We start from the raw sequence: 22743 nt of genomic DNA, 5'->3' as shown, positions 1-22743 counted from the left end.
ATATCCATACTTCTGTTCTTTGGAACAGTCTGCCCCACTCTGCCTTCCCTAAAGATTACCACCTTCAGCTATTAAAACAGAATGTGAACAGATTCCTGCTTTCTTCTGTTTCTCTTGCACACAAATGGCACTAATGTGTGGATTTGATGTGTGTGTGTGTGTGTGTGTGTGTGGCATAATGGATTTACTCAACTGAAAAACATATTTTTTAAAAATATTACTTGACTGGAAGCTGGAAGATATTAAATAAAACTCTTTTTTTATTCAGCGTCATTTTTAAGAAGACTTCTTCAGGTGCATAAAAAAGAGAGAAACAACCAACAAAACTGTAAAGGAATAAAGTCTAAACACTAAGCGTTAGAGTGAAAAGGTAAATATTAAATCATTGGTGTCTGGTATTTAAAGCTGTTCTCTGTATAATCTCAATGTTGGGCGTGCGTATGAATTCAAGATCTCATGAACGCCAAAGTTGGATGGCAGCACAATGGCAGTCTGAGAGATTATAACTAAGGTTGTTAAGATGTATTGGATTAATGGAGATTTCTTTAGATTCAACTATTCGTCTTTCCAGTTCATCATAGCAACAAATTGTCCCATAAAACTGAATGGATGAGATTTTCCTCATTAGTGTTAGAATTCAGAACATGGTCGGACAGAGCACTAGCTCTTCTTCTGCTGTATGTAATGTCTCTTTGATGTTCTTCAATGCACAATTCGATGGATTTCTCCGTCTTGCCAAAATAAGGTTTATCACAGTTGCACCATATCAGGTAAACACCAGGATATTTAAGATCGTCATGTCTTTGTTTGGGTTTGCTCAGAAAGCAATGGAGTTTTGGAAGAGGAGTGAATGAAGTCCAGATGTTGTATTTCTTAAGAACCTTTGCCAGTTTTGGTGAATCATAGCTGATATATGATAGAGAAATGTGGCCTCTTTCACTATTTGTATCTGTACTATGGTGATGAATTGGATTGGAAAGTAATTTATTAATTGTTTTCTTGGAATATCCATTCTGTTGAAAAGTAGTATGAAGAAACTGAAGTTCGCATAAGAGTGAGCGAGCATGATTGCCTAGTGTAGAGATGATTCCATTTGGAGGTGGATAATGTGTGATTGCACTTTGGAGGTATCTATTTGTATGAATAGGTTTCCTGTAGATTGAGATTTTTAATTTTTCAGAGATGCGAGTGAGTCTAACATGTAAGAAAGGGAGAGTGCCATCAACTTCTAATTGAACAGTAAATTTTATATTTGGGTGTTGACTATTCAGGTGGTCAAGGAAGTTCTTAAGAGATTCAGGGCCATGACTCCAGATTAAAAAGATATAATCATCCTTCTGGCTGATAAAGGTAATGCTACTGTCGTCCTAAACAGTGATTATAACAACAAAGTATTACAATTACTGTAGACAGATACTTACTCGATCACCCTTGACAGAGATCCAACTCCAGAATTCCACAACCATACTAATAACCTTCTTAGAACAACTACGAAATTTCCCAGGAATATTTGATTAGACCTTTGCTCTCTTCATCCATTAATTCCTAGATTATATGGATTACCAAAAATCCTTAAAGAGAACACTCCACTAAGACCTGTTGTAGAAGGAATTGATTCACCATCTTATAAGCTTTCAAAATATTTAGCTAAATTGCTTAGATGTTTTTCAGGCTTGTCCTCTTCTTTCATTAAAAATTCTGTCGATTTTGTCTCCAATATAAAAAACATTAATATTAATAAAGAAGAAATTATGGCCAGTTTTGATATTGTCTCCCTGTTTACTAATGTTCTTACAGAAGAAGTCCTTATGCTATTGAAAGAGAAATTATCAAAAAAGTGTCTTTATTAACTCACTGCATTAATTCTGGATATTTCAAGTTTAAAGACTCTATTTACAAACAGAAATCTGGCTTAGCCATAGGCAACCATTATCGCCAATACTAGCAAACATATATCTGGAATATTTAGAAGAGAAAGCTATCTCTTCTTTTCCTTTAAAACCAAGAATATGGAAAAGATATATAGATGACATCTTTTTAATCTGGAGCCATGGCCCTGAATTTCTTCAGAACTTTCTTGACCACCTGAATAGTCAACACCCAAATAAAACATTTACTCTTGAATTAGAAGTTGATGGCACTCTCCCTTTCTTAGATGTTGGACTCACTTGAATCGCTAAAAATTAAAAATCTCAATCTACAGGAAACCTACTCATACAAATAGATACCTCCATGTGCAATCCCACCATTATCCACCTCAAAAATTTGGAATCATCTCTACACAAGGCAATTGTGCTCACTCACTCCTGTGTGTGAAGAAGAAGATATCAAAAAAGAACCTCATTTCTTCATACTACTTTTTAGCAGAATGGATATTCCAAGAAAACAATTAATAAATTACTTTTCAATCCACAATGCCTCGCCATATGTGAAAGAGGCCACATTTCTGTACCATATGTCAGCTCTGTTTCACCAAAATTGGCAAAGGTTCTTAAGAAATACAACATCTGGACCTCATTCACTCCTCTTCCAAAACTCCGTTCCTTTCTGAGCCAACCCAAACAAAAGCCATGACGATCTTAAATATCCTGGTGTTTAGCGGATACGGTGCAACTGTTATAAACCTTATTTTGGCCAGATGGAGAAATCCATCGAATTGCGCATTGAAGAACATCAAAACATTACATACGGCAGAACAAGAGCTAGTGCTCTGTCCAACGATGTTCTGAATTCTAACACTAATGAGGAAACCCCTGTTCCATTCAGCTTTATGGGACAAATCTGATAATATCTTTTGTTGCTATGATGAACTGGAAAGACGAATAGTTGAATCTAAAGAAATCTCCATTAATCAAATACATCTTAACAACAACCTTAGTTATAATCTCTCAGACTGCCATTGTGCTGCCATCCAACTTTGGCATTCAAGAGATCTTGAATTCATATGCACGCCCAACATTGAGATTATACAGAGAACAGCTTTAAATACCAGACACCAACGATTTAATATTTACCTTTTCACTCTAACGCTTAGTGTTTAGACTTTATTCCTTTACAGTTTTGTTGGCTGTTTCTCTTTTTTTGTGCACCTGAAGAAGTCTTCTTAAAGACGAAACTAGTCGTACTGAATAAAAGTAGTGTTTTATTTTATGTCTCTCGGCTTCCAGTCATTTAATATTTTAATATTTAATAAAAATATATATGTATAAATCATGCTTTAGATACTACTCATACAATTGGCTGTGGAAAAAGACACCCTCCTTCTTAGCAAGTTTAGAACACAGATTGTTTTTTGGAATCTGTAACTTGTAACTGCCCTCAAAAATTAGCATATATGGATGCATAAAATTTTCCAAAATGTCGGAAACTAATCTTTTGAGATCCCGTTTTGACAACTGAGACCTTCAACAGGTGCCCACAGACGACGCCAGTTGTTTTTGTTGCGTGTATGCATGTTAAAACTGTTATATTCTGCTTCCTGAAGAGGTCTCTGTAACTGAACTGAAACATTTGAAGAATCAAATAGTGTTTATAATCCTTTCCTAGTACTGTTTCACCCGATTAAGCCTCCAATGTGAATTGATTCTTATTTTGGGATGGTGTGAATAGAATGTGGGTGCCACTAAAGCATGGAAGGTTACATGTGGTAGTTTTTGATGCCTAAAGATGTCTTCTTTTTGAAAGTATTTAGCAATAATTCTTTCTGTATTATTATATTCGGATTTTTGTTTAATTGTAAGGTAGTGTGCTTAATTTTGTTTTCAAAGCTTCTTTATTTGATGTTGTATTGTGTGTCATAGCAGGCAATTTCAGTGTGTACGATTTTGTTTGCTGCATCATTTGTGAAATATATGCCTTATGTAGAATGAGAGAAGTTTGGAAGGAAAATGAAACTTGAGAGTGGCATGTCATAATTGTTATAAGAGTGAATGTTAGAAGTGTGAGATGAGAAAGAACAAAAGGATAGAAGCAAGCTGAAAGATGATATGTGGAAAAATATGATTGGTGAAGTCGATGTTACAATAGGTATTAGTTTCTGCAAGAATGAAATAATGAAAAATGAAGAGAATGACCAGATGGTAATGATAGAGATAGCACACTTATGTGGAGCTCTCCACAGAACAAAACATGATATTTAGTTGTTTGAGAAATGACTAGAGTATGGTATAACACAGAGGTGAAAGAAGGGAATGCAATGAGAGAGAAAGCAGAGTGTGAAACAGCAAAATTGTGAGAATAAGGGGAGTACTTGAGGAAAGTGTGATGAAATTGTGTTTTCTTCTTGCCAATATTAAAAATCTAACAGATAAGGTTAGGTGTTGATGGTCATTCATTACTTATTTTTAACGGCATTAACAAGTAGTGTCAGCTCTAGAGGTCCTGGCACCCCGATGGAAATTTTCAGTTGAGTCCCCCCACCACCACCACCCCCTTTTTTTTTTTTTAATGTACTTAAAATTAAAGGTTCTTTTCACCAGGGAACCAGGGCGAACAGCGAAAAGTCAGCTACTGGAACAAATCTGAAAACACACCCCAACTCAATACCACCAGAGTTAAAGATCGGTACTATCAACGTAAGAAACCTGAATGGCAAAGAAATGGAGTTAGTTGAAGAATTAGATTAGTACCAGATCGACATAATAGGGGTTACTGAAACAAAAAAGACAAAAACTGGTGAGATCTTTCTGAGCAATAAATACAAAATGTTATATTCAGGCAATGACAATCAAGGAAAAGAAGGAGTAGCCATAGTATTCAACACAAAATACGAGGCTAATCTTCTTGAATGGCAGTCAGTCTCAAGTAGAGTAATGTGGGCAAATATGAGAATGGGGAACTGGACAATGAGACTTATTTGTGCCTATGGTCCCACATAGGCACAAATAAGTGGAGGAATTTTTTGATGCTTTAGAAAAAGCAACTGACACAATGAAAAAGGAAAAGTTGGTCCTTGTTGGGGATCTAAATAGCAGAGTAGGAAATGATTGTCAGACATACAAAAATATTTGAGGAAAATTTGGAGAAAAGAGCAAAGCTAATAATAATGGCAAATATCTGATGGATTTCTGCTCAGGACATGGACTAGTTATTACTAACACCATGTTCCAACATAAAAATGTGCACAAATTCACATGGAGAGAAGAGGCTAGGAATAAGAAAAGTCTCACTGACCATGTTATTGTTGATAGTGATGTTTTCACCCTGGTGCAGGACACCAGAGTGTACAGAGGATTTGAAATTGGAAGTGATCACTATCTAGTCTTGAGCAGGATAAAATTGAATTTCATATTGAAAAGAATAACATGTAAGAAAGTTTTAAAGTGAATAAAAGTTGAGCAGCACTCAGATGTGAACTGTAGACTAAAATACACGAAGATTATTCAAGAAAAAATGAAAGAGTTTGAGAACAGGAATATCAAACCTTGGAGATTCAGTGGCAAACTCTGAAGAAAACATTGATTGATTCTGCCAGAGATGCATGTGGTGATGTTGTCTGCAAGGATAAAAAAATCAGTACTCCCTGGTGGACACAGGAAGTTAAAGAGCCAGTGAAGGAAAAGAAGAAAGCATATCAAAAGTTCCTGTCAAATAAGTCAGCTTGTGCTCTTAGAGAATATAGAGACAAATGCAAGAATGCTAAACAAAAGTCATGGGAGGACTTTAGCAAGAATATAGAAAATAAATATCAAGAAGGTGGCAAAATATTCTGGAGGTTATTGAAGAAGCTTAGGAATGGAGGAAAGAGTGCTGTAAAAGGAGTTGATGATAGAGGTGGTGAAGAGATGATAAAGGTGACATGAAAACGGGAGAAAAAGATATCCTTGAGGTATGGAGTAATTACTTTGAAAATGCTAAATGAAACAAGCAGTGATGACAACACAGTGGTAAAAAACACTGCCCAGGCATGCAGTCAGGAATACATTTCCATACTTGAAGTAGAAAAAGCAATCAAAGGCTTGAAATGTGGAAAGCAGAGGAGTAGATGATATTCGACCAGAAATGGTGGTGGTATAAGAGTCTTACAGCGGCTGCACTTCACTGCATAGTTCAGAAAGCCTGGACAGAGGGACGAATGCCCGATGATTGGAGTACAGCTCTCATAGTACCCATATATAAAAAGGGAAATAAAACTGATTGTGAGAATTACAGAGGTATTTCCCTACTAAGTGTTAATGGCAAGATCTATGCAAGTATACTTGAGAAACGGTTGAGAAGAATTCTGGTAGAAAAGCTTAGTGAAGAACTAGCTGGATTCAGGTCAAATAGAGGCTGTCAGGATCAGATCTTTGCTTTACGACAAATAGTGGAGAAATCATGGGAATATAACAAAGATCTGTATTTAAGTTTTGTAGATTTGGAAAAGGCATATGACAAGGTGCCAAGAGAGAAGCTATTCAATACACTGCAGTTATATGGTGTCAATGGGGCATTATATCAAGCAATACTTAGTCTTTATTTGAGTTATAAGTCAGCAGTTAGAATTGAAGGAAGTACAGGAAGATGGTTTAATGTTAAATCTGGTGTGAGACAAGGATGTACATTATCCCCTCTGTTATTCATTATCTATATGGATCACATTATGAAGGAAAGTGGTATTAAACATGATATCAAAATTGTAGATGTTAATGTCAGCTCTTTGCTTTATGTGGATGATGTTATATTTCTAAATAAATCCGCTACAAGTCTGCAAGATTCTCTGACTAAATTGAATAGCTGTTGTAATAGATATGGTATGAAGGTCAGCAATAAAAAGACAAAGACAATGAAAATAGGCAGAATCATTGAAAATGTCAACTGTGTTGTGAATGGAGAACCTGGTGGAACAAGTAAAACATTTCAGCTACTTAGGCACGATTTTTACTGAAGATGGTAAATTAAATATAGAAATAGACAACAGAATCAGCAAAGCTGGTATGGTGGGAAGTCAATTGAATAAATTCATATGGAATAAGAGAGAAATTAGTCAGAACACTAAATTAGCTGTATACAAGACAGTGTTCAAACCAGTGTTAACTTATGGGTCTGAGAGCTGGGTCAGAAGTGTAAAATACTTGACCAAAGACTAGAGACCACAGATATGAGAGTCCTGAGAAAGATTACAGGGGTGAACAGATGCATTAATGGTAATATCATATTAAAAATGACGATATTAGGAAAGAACTTGACATTATTAGCATCCAGGAATGCGTTAACAGAGCTAATCTCAGGTGGTATTGTCACTTAAACAGAATGGTGAGGAAAGATTAGCAAAACAAGTGTTCTCTGCCAGGTTGGCAGCAAAACAACCCAGAGGAAGACCAAGATATAGGTGGATTGATTCGGTACAAAGTGCCTTAGATGATAGAAATATAAGATCTGATAATGTTGGAGTTCTTCACAAATAACAGACTGATTTGGAGAAAAATTGTAGATAGGAAGTTAGTAATGATGTAATTTTTTTTCATGTAGTACTATCATATCCTGTACACCCCCTTGAGGGTACATGGCAGGAATTTGATGATGATGATGAAACTGAATGTGAGAATTACAAAAATTATATCCCTACTGAGTGTTCCTGGTACGATGTATGGAAGTATATTTGGGAAACTGTTGAGAAGAATTGTGGAAGAAAAGCTTGGTGAAGAACAAGCTTGATTCAGGTCAAATAGAGGCTGTCAGGATCAGATCTTTGCTTTACGACAAATAGTGGAGAAATCATGGGAATATAACAAAGATCTGTCTTTAAGTTTTGTAGATCTTGAAAAGGCATATGACAAGGTGTCAAGAGAGAAGCTATTCAATACGCTACGATTATATGGTGTCAATGGGGCATTATATAAAACAATACTTAGTCTTTATTTGAGTTGTAAGTCAGCAGTTAGAATTGAAGGAAGCAGAGGAAGATGGTTTAATCTTAAATCTGGTGTGAGACGAGGATGTACATTATCTCCACTGTTATTCATTATCTATATGGATCACATAATGAAGGAAAGTGGTATTAAACATGATATCAAAATTGGAGATGTTAATGTCAGCTCTTTGCTTTATGCGGACGATGTTATATTTCTAAATAAATCTGCTGCAAGTCTGCAAGATTCTCTGACTAAATTGAATAACTGTTGTAATAGATATGGTATGAAGATCAGCAATAAAAAGACAAAGACAATGAAAATAGAATCATTGAAAATGTCAACTATGTTTTGAATATAGAACCTGTGGAACAAGTAAAACTTTTCATCTACTTCATGTTGGAGGCTTAATGGATTTTTTACAACACTCAGAAAGGATTAAAAAAGAATTTAATACTTCCTATATTTCGTCCTAGTCACCCAGGACATCGATGGGGATTACAAAAATAACTAATGTCTTGGACACCACCCACAGGGTATCATGGAAGAAAACTACCATGCTCCATCACAGCAAATTCAAGAAAGAGAGACTATTCTTAGAAGCAGCAGCTCTCAAAATTCAACCAAACCTTAATAAATACGGTTGCATTAAGCTTCCGAAAATTTGGGAAACACCCATCACCAGAGGTCCCACCTTACATTCCAGGATACTTACAACCGCCCTTAGAGGGCGCTCCACCTAGATAGGACTTTAGTGTCACCCATGTTGTTGGGCTGAGTATTGTTTGATATGTGTGTGTACATGTTACATTAGTTATTTTTGTAATCCCCGTCAATGTCCTAGTGACTAGGATGAAATATAGGAAGTAATAAATTCTTTTTTAATCCTTTCTGAGTGTTGTGAAAAATCCATTAAGCCACCAACATGATGTCTTCACAGCACTTAAGCCTTTACACACGAATTCTAATCTTTCATGGAGAAGATATAGCACGCAAATCCAAGCAATACGGTAAGTCAAAACTACGACTATCATGGCAACTAAATAGGCTTGCCTTTTTAAAAAGATGTTGGGAAAAAAGAGTGATACCGAACTGCGTGAAACTAAAGACCAATTTCCATTCCAAAAAAAACACTCTGCATATATAACTGTGCCAGCCCTAGCATTACTACGCGAGCAAATCGCCTCTACACGTGCCACCCTCTCAGTGACGAACGCCACCATTGGCTCCTTACATTCAGAGCTCTCCACCGTTCTTAACCCTGAACTTTGGTCGATTCTCTCTGGCATTTCGGAAACTTCGGCACAGAAAGAATTTCAAAAAATAAAAAATAAACACGTCAAGAAATATAACAACCGCGTTAAAGACAAACCACAACCACAAATTCAGCCGCTCCAGACAGTAGTAAACCTTTCGTCCAAAAGGCTCAACGACGATGCCGTCAGCACCCTTAGCCTCGGCCGTAATTTTGCCGTCACTCTGAAGGAAGTGCTGGGGCTTGATGTAATGGTTAACATCGAACTTGGGATCGGTCGCTTACCGTCGGAGATAGCCAACAACATCAGACTCGACGTAGCCAATATCCTTGCGCATTCTTCGCCTCCAAAAAGTAATCTATCGTATGCCCAATGCACAGCTCTCCTGAAATTACAGAAAGATAAAAGTATCATCATTGCCAGAGCGGATAAGGGTAATGCCACAGTCGTTCTTAATACCAGTGAATACAATCATAAAATGAACATTATCCTCTGCGATCGCGCTACCTACATCCCGCTAGAATACGCCCCCACAAAAACACAAGTTAAGAAATTAAAAATCTTACTTAAAAAAGTATCTTCCTGGCCCCCCTGACACCACGAAAAAACTTAAACCTTTCCGCCCCCCCAAATCTATGGTTTACTAAAAATACACAAACTCAATTCACCACTCAGACCTATAGTAGATGCCACCAATGCACCTTGCTACAGACTGTCTAAACAGCTGACCAACTCTCTGACCCCCCTCACTGGAAGATCCTCTTCCTATATAAAAAACTCGACCCACTTTAAAGCCCTCGTAGAAAATTTAACTTTGAATAACACAGACATATTGGTAAGCTTTGATATCTCCTCTTTGTTTACCAATATTCCCTTAACTGACACCTTAACTGACACCTTAACTCTCTTAGAAAACGTTTTTCCGTCTGACATCTTAGATCTCTTTTCCTTTGCCATTAACTCTGGGTATTTTTCTTGAAAGAACAAAATCTACAAGCAGATAGAGGGAACTCCCATGGGTTCCCCCCTCTCTCCCCCTCTTGCTAATTTCTATATGGAAGATTTCGAAAAACGAGCCATAGACTCAGCCCCACTCAAACCTTCTATCTGGCTAAGATATGTAGATGATGTGTTCTCTATTTGGCCTCATGTCCCAGACACGTTAGACTCCTTCCTCCGTCATCTCAATAGCCTACATCCAAGAATCCAGTTTACTATGGAAAAGGAAAAGAACAATTGTTTACCCTTCCTAGACACCTTTGTCACATGCCTGCCTAATGATACACTTGCCTTCACTATATACAGAAAACCCACACACACACACAGGCAGATACATTCTCTCCCACCACCACCACCCCTCTCAACAATATGGCATTAAAACTCTTACTAATAGAGCTCACAATCTTTGTTCCAGAGGAACCGCCCTCACTACTGAGCTTAACCACATACACAACACCTTCCTCTCCAATGGCTACAACGATCACAGTATCAAAAAAATAATCAGTTCCTCCCCCATTCTCCGTCCTTCTCGTCAACAAGATTTTAAAAATGCCATCACCATACCCTACATCCGTGGCACATCCGAAAAAATAGCCAAGATTCTAAAAAAGTATAACCTACACACAGCATATAAGCCCCATCGCAAACTTGCTACCCTCATCCGCTCTACGAAAGATCAGCTCCCTCCTCTCTCTCTCTGCATGGAGTTTACAAAATACTCTGTTCCTGTAAGCTGGCGTACTTTAGACAGACAGGCAGATCAGCATCCATCCGCTTGAAGGAACACAAGTCTTACATTTGTAAACACAACTATGGTCATTCAGGCTTGGCAGACCATGTCTTGGACACTACCCACAGGGTATCATGGAAGAAAACCACCATGCTCCATCACAACAAATTCAAGAAAGACAGACTATTCTTAGAAGCAGCAGCAGCTCTCAAAATTCAACCAAACCTTAATAAATACGGTTGCATTAAGCTTCCGAAAATTTGGGAAACACTCATCACCAGAGGTCCCACCTTACATTCCTGGCCACCTACAACCGCCCTTAGAGGGCGCTCCACCTAGATAGGACTTTAGTGTCACCCACGTTGTTGGGCTGAGTATTGTTTGATATGTGTGTGTACATGTTACATTAGTTATTTTTGTAATCCCCGTCGATGTCCTAGTGACTAGGATGAAATATAGGAAGTATTAAATTCTTTTTTAATCCTTTCTGAGTGTTGTGAAAAATCCATTAAGCCTCCAACATGATGTCTTCACAGCACTTAAGCCTTTACACACGAATTTTCATCTACTTAGGCACGATTTTTAGTGAAGATGGTAAATTAAATATGGAAATAGACAACAGAATCAACAAAGCTGGTATGGTAGGAAGTCAATTGAATAAATTCATATGGAATAAGAGAGAAATTAGTGAGAACACTAAATTAGCTGTATACAAGACGGTGTTCAAACCAGTTTTAACTTATGGATCTGAGAGCTGGGTCAGAAGTAAAGCACTTGACCAGACTAGAGACCGCAGATATGAAAGTCTTGAGAAAGATTAGAGGCGTGAAAGATGGCATCAATGTCAATATCATATTAAAAACAAGGATATTAGGAAAGAATTTGACATTGTCAGCATCCAGGATTGCGTTAGCAGAGCTAATCTCAGGTGGTATGGTCACTTAAACAGAATGGGTGAAGAAAGATTAGCAAAGCAAGTGTTCTTTCTCAAGTTGGCAGGAAAATGACCCAGAGGAAGACCAAGATTTAGGTGGATTGATACGGTACAAAGTGCCTTAGACGATAGAAATATAAGATCTGGTAATGTTGGAGTCTTGACAAGTAACAGACTGATTTGGAGGAAAATTGTAGATAGGAAGTTAGTAATGATGTAAATTTTTCATGTAGTACTATCATATCCTGTACACCCCCTTGAGGGTACATGGCAGAAATTTGATGATGATGATGAAAATTAAAGGTTAAAAATCAAATCGCATATTTTTATGTGAAATTGTGTACTTTGAAAAATGCATGTATTAACTGCCCAGGACGTGTATATACGTCCAGCAAAATCTGGATACAATGCATGCTATCTGTTGAAAGAACATGGATAAGTGTAATTTGGCTGTCATATCCATTTGAAGATGATAATCCACTGAAGAGAAAACTTAACCAGATTATCTCGTGATCATAGCTGTGTCTCAGCTGTGATCTCGATCTATGCTGGGTAACTGGACTTTTAGTTATATTGGAGATACTAAAAATATAGGAATTATTTTTATTTTCTCCTTTTATTGGACAATTTTTATTGCCAGGATAAAATAAGAGATCCTTGCATACTTTATTCACTTAAATATTGCATTATCTTGGAGAACCAATGTGATTTTTAATTTTTTGTCCTAATTTTGTCTAATTGCTTAGTTGACAATACATTTTATTTATTCTTGAACTTAATTCAAGATAATTATTCAAAATATTTTTTGGGGAAAAAAAAGAGACTATTGATGTTCCAGATTGTTATTTTCATTTTTGCTCAAAATAAAATTTTGTAGAATACTTCACAGATGTCTGAAGGATGCTCTTTGACGACTTTGCTTTATAGATAATAATATGAAAATCTTTAATCGTGTTAAATGTGAAGTGCACATAATGTGAAAAGTACGAAATACGAAATTAGAAGAAAGTAGATATCTATAATTCGGTACTATGTGTGGGAGGGGGGTGGTTAGAATAATAGAAAACAAACATAAACTTTTAATCTATTCCATATAGGATGTGACTCAGATAATTGCTGGCCTGGTTGGCCGAGTGGTTAACGTATTCGCTTTCCAGCCAAAAGGCTGCAAGTTCAAATCCTGCCGTGGGCATGAATGTTTGTGATTGTCTGTCAAAATATTAGTGGTGGTGGTCGGCGGTAGATGATGAAGGTAGTTGTGAGTGGTGGAGACAGAGAGTTGTAGAGGAGATGCTCTCCCTCTGACGAGTCTTTGGACTCCCTGGAGGTGTTACATCTCCTCCTTCTCTTCCGTCTAAGATGGGTTGAGTCTTCTCTATTCCTTGCTGTTCCGAAAAGTTCCTTATATGTTCTGCATCTCGAGATGTTCTTTATTAATTTCAGCCAGGTAATTCTTGGTCTTCGGGTCTTCTTTTTTCAGTTGGAAAAGTATTGATTAGGACATTAGGAAGTCTGTCTGTGTCCATGTGTACAGTGTGTCCAAACCATCTCAGTTATTGTTTTCTAATTTTTTATGTTATTGTTCTTTTTTGTACAATAGTTCTTGTCTGACTGTGATGTTTGTTTTCTTTTCTATCCAACTTGTTCTATTTATTTTTCTTAAGCATTTCATTTCAAATGCCAGCAGTTTTTTCTCTTGCTGCTATTACTAAAAAAAAAAAAATTTTAGTAATATTAAACTAAAGTTTTTATTCAAACACGGTAGTTGTCTCCATAATTTCCAAAAATGCATTCGGATCACCGTGCAAGCCTAAAAGAAAGTTTTTTCTCCTCTCTTTTTTTAACTGTCCATAATTTGATTTTGACTTGCTTAGATATCTTGTTTGTTTTCCAGATTTTCTGTAATTTTCCCATGGTGGTCCATCCTATCGCTATTCTGTGTTTGATTGTTTTGAGTTTATCTATTGTTTCTGTTAGTTTTGATCCAAGGAATATGAAGTTGTCTACTTGTTCTATTTGTTCTCCGTTTAGGGTGGCTGAGATGGTAGTTCCGTTCCTCCCTATTTTCATCACTTTTGTCTTTTGTATATTTATTGTCATGTCATATGTTTTACAGGTTCCGTTTAGCTTGTTGATCAACTTTTGTAGTTCATTTGGGGTTCTTGCAAGAACCCCAAATGAACTACAAAAGTTGATCAATTCAAATACAAAAAATTCAAAATACAAAAGTTGATAATATCAAATATGCGAGATCATCTGCATATTTGATATTATTTATGTTTAAACCATTGATATTGATTCCAGGCTCATTGTCTATTGCCTTCTTTACAACAACTTCTAGATATATGTTGAATAGGCATGGAGATAATGGGCATCCTTGCATTACTCCTTTTTGGATCTCTATGGGTTCTGTTGTAAGTGTGTCCTTTTTAATTATTGCATTTGTCTTAGAGTAATATTTTATCAGAAACTGTATTATATATTTGTCTATTGCTTTTTCCAGTAGAATTTTAAGAAAGATTTCTCTGTTGATGTTATCGAAAGCTTGTTTAAAGTCCACAAAACAACAATATAGTTCTTTATGGTCTTCCCAACTGAGCTCTGCTAGTTGGTGCAATGTGAAAATTTGGTCTATTGTTGAATAGTTTCCTTGGAAACCAGCTTGTTCTATGCCTATCATTTCTTCATAGGTGTTTTTTTAATCTATTTTGTATAATTCTTATGAATATTTTATAGATGTGAGGGAGTAAATTGATTGGTCTGTTATTTCTGCAGTCTTTTTTGTCTCCTTTCTTGTATATTGGAATGATCTTTCCAGTTCTCAAGTCATCTGGGATCTTTCCTGTTTGTAGTATTTTATTGAATAGGGTTTGTTAAATATTCTGTTGATATGCTGCCTCCATATGACCACAGTTCAGTAGGGATAGTATCAATGCCTGGTGCTTTATTGTTTTTCATCTGTTTTATTGCATATCTAACTTCTTGTAAAATTTTGGGATGATCATTATTTTCTTCTATTGTTGGCATTGTAGTTTTGTTTCCTTGGTGGAAGATAGTCTTAAAATGGTTTGACCAGATTTTTCTTATATATTCAATATTGTGGACTTGGAGAAGGCATATGACCGGGTTCCTCGGGATAAGCTTTGGCAAGTAGTACAGAAGTATGGAGTGGATGGCCAACTATTAGCTACCATCAAGTCCCTGTATGAATGCCCAGAGTTTTGTGTCAGGGTAAACAGCACAAAGTCTGAACCTTTCAGTCTCCATTGGCCTCCGCCAAGGGTGTGTTCTGACACCCCTCCTTTTCATAATATTCATGGACTGGATTGATAGGCACAGCCGAGGCAGTGAGTGTGTCAGAATTGGAATATGTAGCATTGGATGTCTGCTTTTTGCAGATGACCTAGTTCTGCTCAGCTCTTTCACAGATGACCTCCAGCGGATCCTGGATAGGTTTGTAGCTGTTTGTGCAGATGCTGGAATGAAGATCAGTGTGGCCAAAACTGAAACATTTGTGGTCTCAAGACAACCATCCCAGTGCACTCTAAATGTAAGTGGAGTCCCAGTGAGACAGGTGGAGAAGTTTAAATACCTTGGGTCTATATTCACGAATGATGGAAAATGGGACGTAGAGCTAGATACTCGAATTGGCATAGCAAGCTCAATATTGCGGGAGCTTGGCCGTTCGGTAGTATTGATGTGGGAGTTAAGCCAGAAGGCAAAGCTGGCTGTCTTCAGTACAGTCTATGTCCCCATCCTCACCTATGGTCATGAGAGTTGGGTAATGATCAAAAGAATGCGGACACGAATCCAAGTGGCTGAAATGAGGTTCCTTCGAGGGATTGTGGGGCTGACAAGACTCGACAGAGTCAGAAGCTCTGCAATTCGGGAAACCCTCAATACTCAACCACTGCTTCTCCATGTTGAGAGATCACAGTTACGTTGGTACGGGCACCTAGTCAGAATGCCACAAGAGAGGCTCCCTCAACAGGCCCTCTTTGCCAAGCCAGATGGTGGGAGACCACGTGAAATGCCAAGGACTCGCTGGATAGATTATATCCAAAACCTTGGGTAGACACGTTTGGGAATCCCACCAGAACACCTGAGCTTGGCGGCAGAGGATCGTGACCATTGGAAGTTCCTCTTGCAGCTGTTACCCCCACAACCCAATTAGGAAAGGTGGGCCTTGAAGATGTATGTATTCAATATTCCCAGTTTCGGTCATCTTGTTGTTTATCATTGTTACTGCTTTTACTGAGAATTCCTTTGTAATATCTCTTACAGTATCATGGAAGACTTTTCGGTTATTTTGTTGGTATGCTTCTTGGCATTTCTTAACTTTTTCTTCTAACCATTTTTCTTTGGCTTTTTTGCATAGGTTATCAACTTTATTTTTTAGTGCTCTGTATTTTTCTCTATTCTCTTCATTGTTTTGTTGGTTTACAAGTATCTTGGCCTCTCTTTTCTCTTCTGTGGTAGCTATGATTTCTTGGGTTATCCACTGTTTGTTTATTTTGGGTTTGGAACCTAGAGTGTCTTTTGCAATTGATAACACTGTTTCTTTTCCTTCTTCCCAGTATTTTCCGCTGTTCTGGAAGATGGAGGGTTTTAATTTCAAGCACATCTGTTCTAAAAAATCGACTTCTGCTTGAGCTATCTTTTAGTTTCAATAGGTTGATGTTTTCTTCTTTTCTGATATTGTTTTTCCTGTTGAATTTTATCTTCACTTTGGCAGTTAATATTTCGTCGTCAGTGTCAAAATCAAAACTTCTTAATGTTCGTACATTATTTACTGATCTTTTCCATTGTTTATGATGATATAGTCTATGCAGTTCTTTATATTACCATCTGGGGCTGTCCATGTATATTTATTATTAGGGTGTTGATAGAACAATGTGTTTGTAATCATTAGATCGTTTGCTTTACAGAAGTGGAGTAATTCTTCTCCTCTGTCGTTAAGCTCTCCGTATCCAAATTTCCCCATCACATCTTTTTTGTCTGCTGTGAACTGTCCTATTTTAGCATTAAAATCTCCTATCACTATCACGAATTCTCTATTTTTGGGATTATCTATTTCCTGTTGTAGTTCTTCATAGAAATTTTCTATTTCTTCCTCTGAATGGTTACTGTCTGGTGCATATATTTGGATTATTTTAATTGTTTGACCTTTTTCATTTGCTTGAAGTTTGGTTGTGATTATTCTAGGAGACACTGGGTTTATTTCAATTACTGAGTGTGTAAGTTTCTTTTCAATTAATAATGCAACTCCTTCTCTGTGTATGTTATCTTTTCTTCCTGAGAAGTACAGTTTTCCTTCTGGTAAATCCATGAATCATCTCTGCACCAATGTGTCTCTGATATACCTAAAATACTCCATTTCAGTCCTTTTAAATTTTCCTGGACTAATTGCAATTTTCCAGGTTGGTATAGTGATCTTATGTTGAGGGTGGCTACATGTTTCATATCCTTGGCTGACCACATTGCTGATTTCTCACCTATTCTATGTGATCTTCGAGTAGGCGCGTCGGTTGTCCCGTATGCAGTAACACTATCTCGGTTTGTAGACTTTCTCCTGCTCATGAAGGTTACTGGCATAATAATGTAGCCAGCTTGCCATGCCTCTGTTACATCCTTTGGTCCATGGCTCTTTATTCTTTATTCAGAGCAACCCATTTGGGTTTCCCCATCCGCCACCCGGGGGACGCGCCTGGTAGGAGTGTGGTCTCCCCCAAGTGTTACATAATAATGATAATAATTTCATCATATATATATATATATATATATATATATACGAGGGTGGTCTGAAATATTCTCGGCCTCGACCATAGATGGCAACACTATCAGCAAGATTTTTTTTTCTAAGTTGGTACATCTGTCATAAGCATCCATGTGAAATTGCAAGTCATTCTATCAAGTACAGGTAACCCTCGTATAATGTGGATGGTAGGTTCAATAGAAATGCCACATTATATAAAACATGTTATGCGTGACTCAGATCACATAAAAAAAGTAGGGTTAGGTTCCAAAATCGTTTTTTTTTTTTTTATTTAATTCAGGTAATTCATGTAAGCTAAGAAAACATAAACTATGAAACAAATACATAGTATAAAATTATAAAACATTATAAATTGTACGTAAACTTCATTGCATAAATGTTTTAGGCAAAATAAAATAAAGCACATATTTTAATCATCATCACTGTCTTCAAAACTAACATTTCGTAGATGTTCTTTATTTATTGTAATGGCTGGATGTGGTCATGGCTTGAAATCTCTTGGACATCATTTCTGTAATTCTCATTGCATACTTCGGCTGGTTTAGTTATCAAGAAGTCAGTAATAAGACCTTGCTTGCCACTATGCTGCAATTTTTTATTAAGTTAATAATACGGAGCTAAACAAATATCCAATTGTCCTGTGAATTTCCAGAGCACTCCATTGAGAGATCGTTATAAAATAACTTTCTTGCCAAGTTCAATCCTTCTGCTAATTTCTTTAAACTGAATTCTTTAATTGATTCATTGCAATCAGAATCAGTTAGCATGGAAAGTTTGGCAGAACTTTCCTTGCTATTTGGTTTGACATCATCTATTAATTGTACCAGTTCCTCCTAATTTAAATCTATATCCCTATCAATTAATTCACTAATTTCGTTTTCAACAATATTGCAAAAGCGCTCTAAGTGGCCATTACTATAAAAATAAATTTTTTACGTAAAAAAACCCATTACATATTGTATGTATCTCACCAAAAAATAAAGTGCTCAGCTTGAAATTAACACATTTATGATTTTAATGTGCTCTGGCAGAAAATGAAGACAATTTTCAACAAATAAGCACTTTATATGGTAAACAATTGATGTACATGTGTGCTAAAGGGTATTTCCCCTAATATAAATTTGCTACTTATAACTACATGCGCGATACGGGCAGACGCAAATTTAACGAAAATAAAATTTGATTTTTAAGTCTCATGTTGGAAAATATACGAAAAGATAAATGGTTACTACAGTTTGTAGACCGTCTTATATCAAAACTGCATTGTATAAGTACTGCGTTAAGCAAGGGATACTACAATTTGTAGACTGCGTTATATCGAAACCGCGTTGTTTAAGTACTGCGTTATACGAGGGTTACCTGTAGTTTGTTTTATGCGGCTGTCTGAAGCAAAAGTGTTGTCTGTATCTCTTGAAATGGATAAAATTGAGTATCGTGCAGTTATGAAATTCTTTGAAAAAGAAGGTTTAATGCCAAAAGAAATTTATTTGAAGTTCATAAAAGTTTATGAGCACACTTATCCTTCGTTTTCGACAAATAAGAAATGGGCCTCCGAGTTTAAACGTGACTGTACCAGCCTTGAAGATGATCCACATGAAGGACATCCAAAAAGTGTAACAACACCAGAAATCATTGATCAAGTGCATGATATGCTATTGGATGACCAGCAAGTCAAAGGGTGTGAAATTGCTGAGACTAGGCATTTCAAAAGAACATATAGGATATATTTTGCATGAAGAATTGCAAATGAAATCCTTTGTGCAAGATGGGTGCTGCGCTTGCTCACAGCAGATCAAAAATGCATTCGCATGAAAATCTCTGAACAGTGTTTGGAACATTTTAAAAAGAATAAAACTGATTTTGTGCATCAATTTATTACTATGGATGAGACTTGGATTACACACCAGAATCCAAACAACAGTCAAAACAATGGACAGAAGCCGGTTGTTCAGCACCAAAGAAGACGAAGTCGGTTCCTTCAGCAGCAAAAGTCATTGAATCGGTGTTTTGGGATGCTAAAGGCATTTTGTTTATTAATTATCTTGAAAAGGGTAAAACAATAACTGAGGAATATTATCGATCTTTTAACCAAACTAGATGAAAAAATTTGTGAGAAAAGACCTGGTTTGCAGAAGAAAAGAAATCATCTTTCGTCAGGACAATGCACCTGTTCACTAAGGTGCACTCTGAATTGTTTGAACATTTACCCTATTCCCCAAATTTGGCTCCCTCTGACTTCTATCTCTTCCCAAAACTAAAACTCTTCTTTGCTGGTCAGTGTTTTTCTTCGAATCAAGAAGTGATTGCAACTGTAGAGGGGTATTTTGCAGATCTTACTGAGAATCACTATAGGTACAAGATAATTGCACCGGAGCATCGCTGGAATAAATTTATTAATCTTAAGGGAGATTATATTGAAAAATAAAAATAATATTGAAATTATAAATTCATTTTTTCATTGTTAGGTTGAGAACTTTTCAGGCCACCCTCATATATATATATATATATATATATATATATATATATATTTTTTTTTTTTTTTTTGATGCTTCCACCTACGAAATGTTATTTTACAATGGTAAAGAAATAGCATCATTATTATTGAAATGAGCACTCTACAAATAATAATAATTTGTTTCATTTTTCAACTGCGAGTTCATTTGAAATATTGACTATAATTTTGCAATATTTCAAAATTAGATTTCAAATAAGAATATAATGCAATTTAACACACTTTATGATTTTATGTCAAATTTGTCTTCATAAAAGCAGAAAGAGTTGTTCTCAAACAGCAGCAATATATCTAAATTGGCAAGCATAACAATAACATGCATATTTCCATACGTAATGTAATGTCCCACCTTACTGCAATAAGTTTTGCTTGATAACATTTTTTTTTCAGAATATTTTAAAACAGTTGTTTAACAGAAGCACGGAAATTGGCATGAAAATAATTTCCACAATATTTTCGGTAATAATCTTCCAAAATGAATACATGCATGACTGAAACCGAGAATAATTGTAAAGTTTTATGGTATATCACACAACTAGTTTAGGCTTTTGACAACCTTCTTCAGGTGTCCTTTAAAAATAGGAAACAGCAATAAAAACACTGAATCTCTTCTCTTCCTTTATTTTAACACCTAAAGTTTGGAAACATTATGTGGATGATGTCTTCATTGTTTGGAGCCATATACATGAATCCCTTATGGTTTTCCTTGAACATCTCAATAGCCGACATCAAAGTATTAAGTTTACTGCCGAGCTTGAAACGGATAATTCCTTGCCTTTTCTTGATGTCAAACTGACTCGCTCTTCTGGTAAACTCAAAATATCGATATATAGAAAGCCCACACATACCAACAGATATCTGCACAGTCAATCCCATCATTTCCCTCCTCATAAGTTTGGAATAATTTCCACATTGGGACATAGAGCCCATTCTCTTCTTGATGACTCAAATGAACTTCTTACAGAAATAAACCATCTGAAAACTTCTTTCGAAGTTAATGGATATTCCAAGAAAATCATTGAAAAATTCCTTCTTAATCCTCCTAGACATCACTCAGAAGAAACAAATAGATTCAAAGGCAATATATCTATTCCTTACATAAGTACTGTTTCACATAAATTAGCAAAAGTTCTAAGTAAATACAATATCAGAACATTGTTCACTCCACTTCCAAAGATCTGTTTCTTAATTAGCCACCCAAAGCCTTGTCATCATCAACTCAAATACCCTAGTGTATATAAAATATTGTGTGAATGTGATATTCCTTATTTTGGGCAGACAAATCTGTCGAATTGCATATGGAAGAACACATGAGGGACATTACTTACAAGAGACAGCAAGCGAGTGCATTATCAAGTCATATCCTTTTCTCGGCTAATCCTAATGATAAAAACCAAGTCTGCTGGGAAAAATCTACTAACATCTTCCGTTGCAGTGACAAAATAGAGAGAATAATCATGGAATCTAGAGAAATCATCTTCAATCCTGTTCATCTAAATAACAACTTGAGCTACAACCTCCCAGATAGTCATTCAGCTGTAATCATGTACTGGCGTTCACGTGAGGCGGCAAGCATGCACTCTCCCAACAATGCAACAAACGAAAGAACAGTTTCAAATACAACTACAATGTTTTCATGCTAATTATGTATAGAGACTGTCTATGTTAATCATAGTCTTTTAACCTTCAATGTTTAGTGTTTTTTCTTTCTTTTATAATGTCACCTGAAGAAGGCTGTTACAGGCCAAAACTAGTAGTGTTTTTATATTAAAACCTTTTTACTTAAATCTCGGTTCTAGTCATTCAGTTTTTCATAAAACTATGTGTATGTTAACCTAGTTAATGTTCGTTCTGTCATATATATATATATATATATATATATTTCTATTCTCATCTAGAACAATTCGCCAGTATCAAAAATGGAGCACAAACCTGTTCTTGAGCATTCCCTCCATCAGCTACTACGTGAACTACATTATAATGCCCTTCATCATCCTATGCCACATCCTACCACTGCAACACTAGGTATCAGCAAGTGCAGGCAACTTGCTGGACCAGAAGCTGCTGATAGACAAACTATTCTAGAGTCCTCTAAAAGGTAAGAGAGTAAGAAAAGGAGAAACTTCTTAGGGATCTTCTTAGCAGAGAGTTACTATTGGTGTATTATTCTTTGTGTTTCCTGTTATAATTGTGCAGAACCAGACTGAGCTAATTTACTACCTTGAACAAACTGAAAATTCTGGACTCCATACTGAATTCATCGAAGTTAATAAATTTTTTGAGCTTTCATATATGCAAAACTGGGAGTGTCCTTTAGTATTATTGTAATAAGTAATAAGTCAGTAAGCAAAAATTATTTAATACTAGTTACATTAATCATCCTTAGTGTTGCTCTTCATTTGTTATGGTAATTTTTAAGAATAGTCAACAATAAAGAGTTATAATTCTTTCTTATAATGTGTTTTTGCCAATCTCACCCATGAAAACTTGTAAATCTATAGTACATTAACACCACAAGCAGGTTAGGGATTACATACTCCAAAAACCATGCTCTAAATACCAAACATGTAACTGTTTCAGCCTACTTTAAGCTTCTACTAAGCAGTGTAAGTGGTCTCACATTGCTTGTGACAAAAATTATTCAGTACCTAAAGCATACATAAACTTGGATTTCAATAGATATCCACTTGGGCAGCCAGGTGGGTGC

The 22743-nt window shown here is 36.2% G+C and overlaps 1 protein-coding gene across 1 annotated transcript in view; it reads left to right on the top strand.

Annotated features, from left to right (window-relative positions):
• The window catches only part of MED17 (mediator complex subunit 17), a 183886-nt gene that overhangs the window by 104946 nt on the left and 56197 nt on the right, over positions 1-22743 (top strand). Inside the window, exon 9 of the mRNA XM_090391000.1 lies at positions 21935-22134. Coding sequence (XP_090247126.1) covers positions 21935-22134 — 200 coding nt within the window. The remainder of the gene's footprint in view (positions 1-21934; positions 22135-22743) is intronic.

This window comes from Typopeltis vanoorti, chromosome 4, assembly GCF_054136105.1.
Source record: "Typopeltis vanoorti isolate ZY-2024b chromosome 4, IOZ_Tvanoo_1.0, whole genome shotgun sequence".
NCBI classification, from domain to species: domain Eukaryota; kingdom Metazoa; phylum Arthropoda; class Arachnida; order Uropygi; family Thelyphonidae; genus Typopeltis; species Typopeltis vanoorti.
Note: the sequence above shows the minus strand (reverse complement) of the source record. Positions and strands in the feature narration are given on the sequence as shown.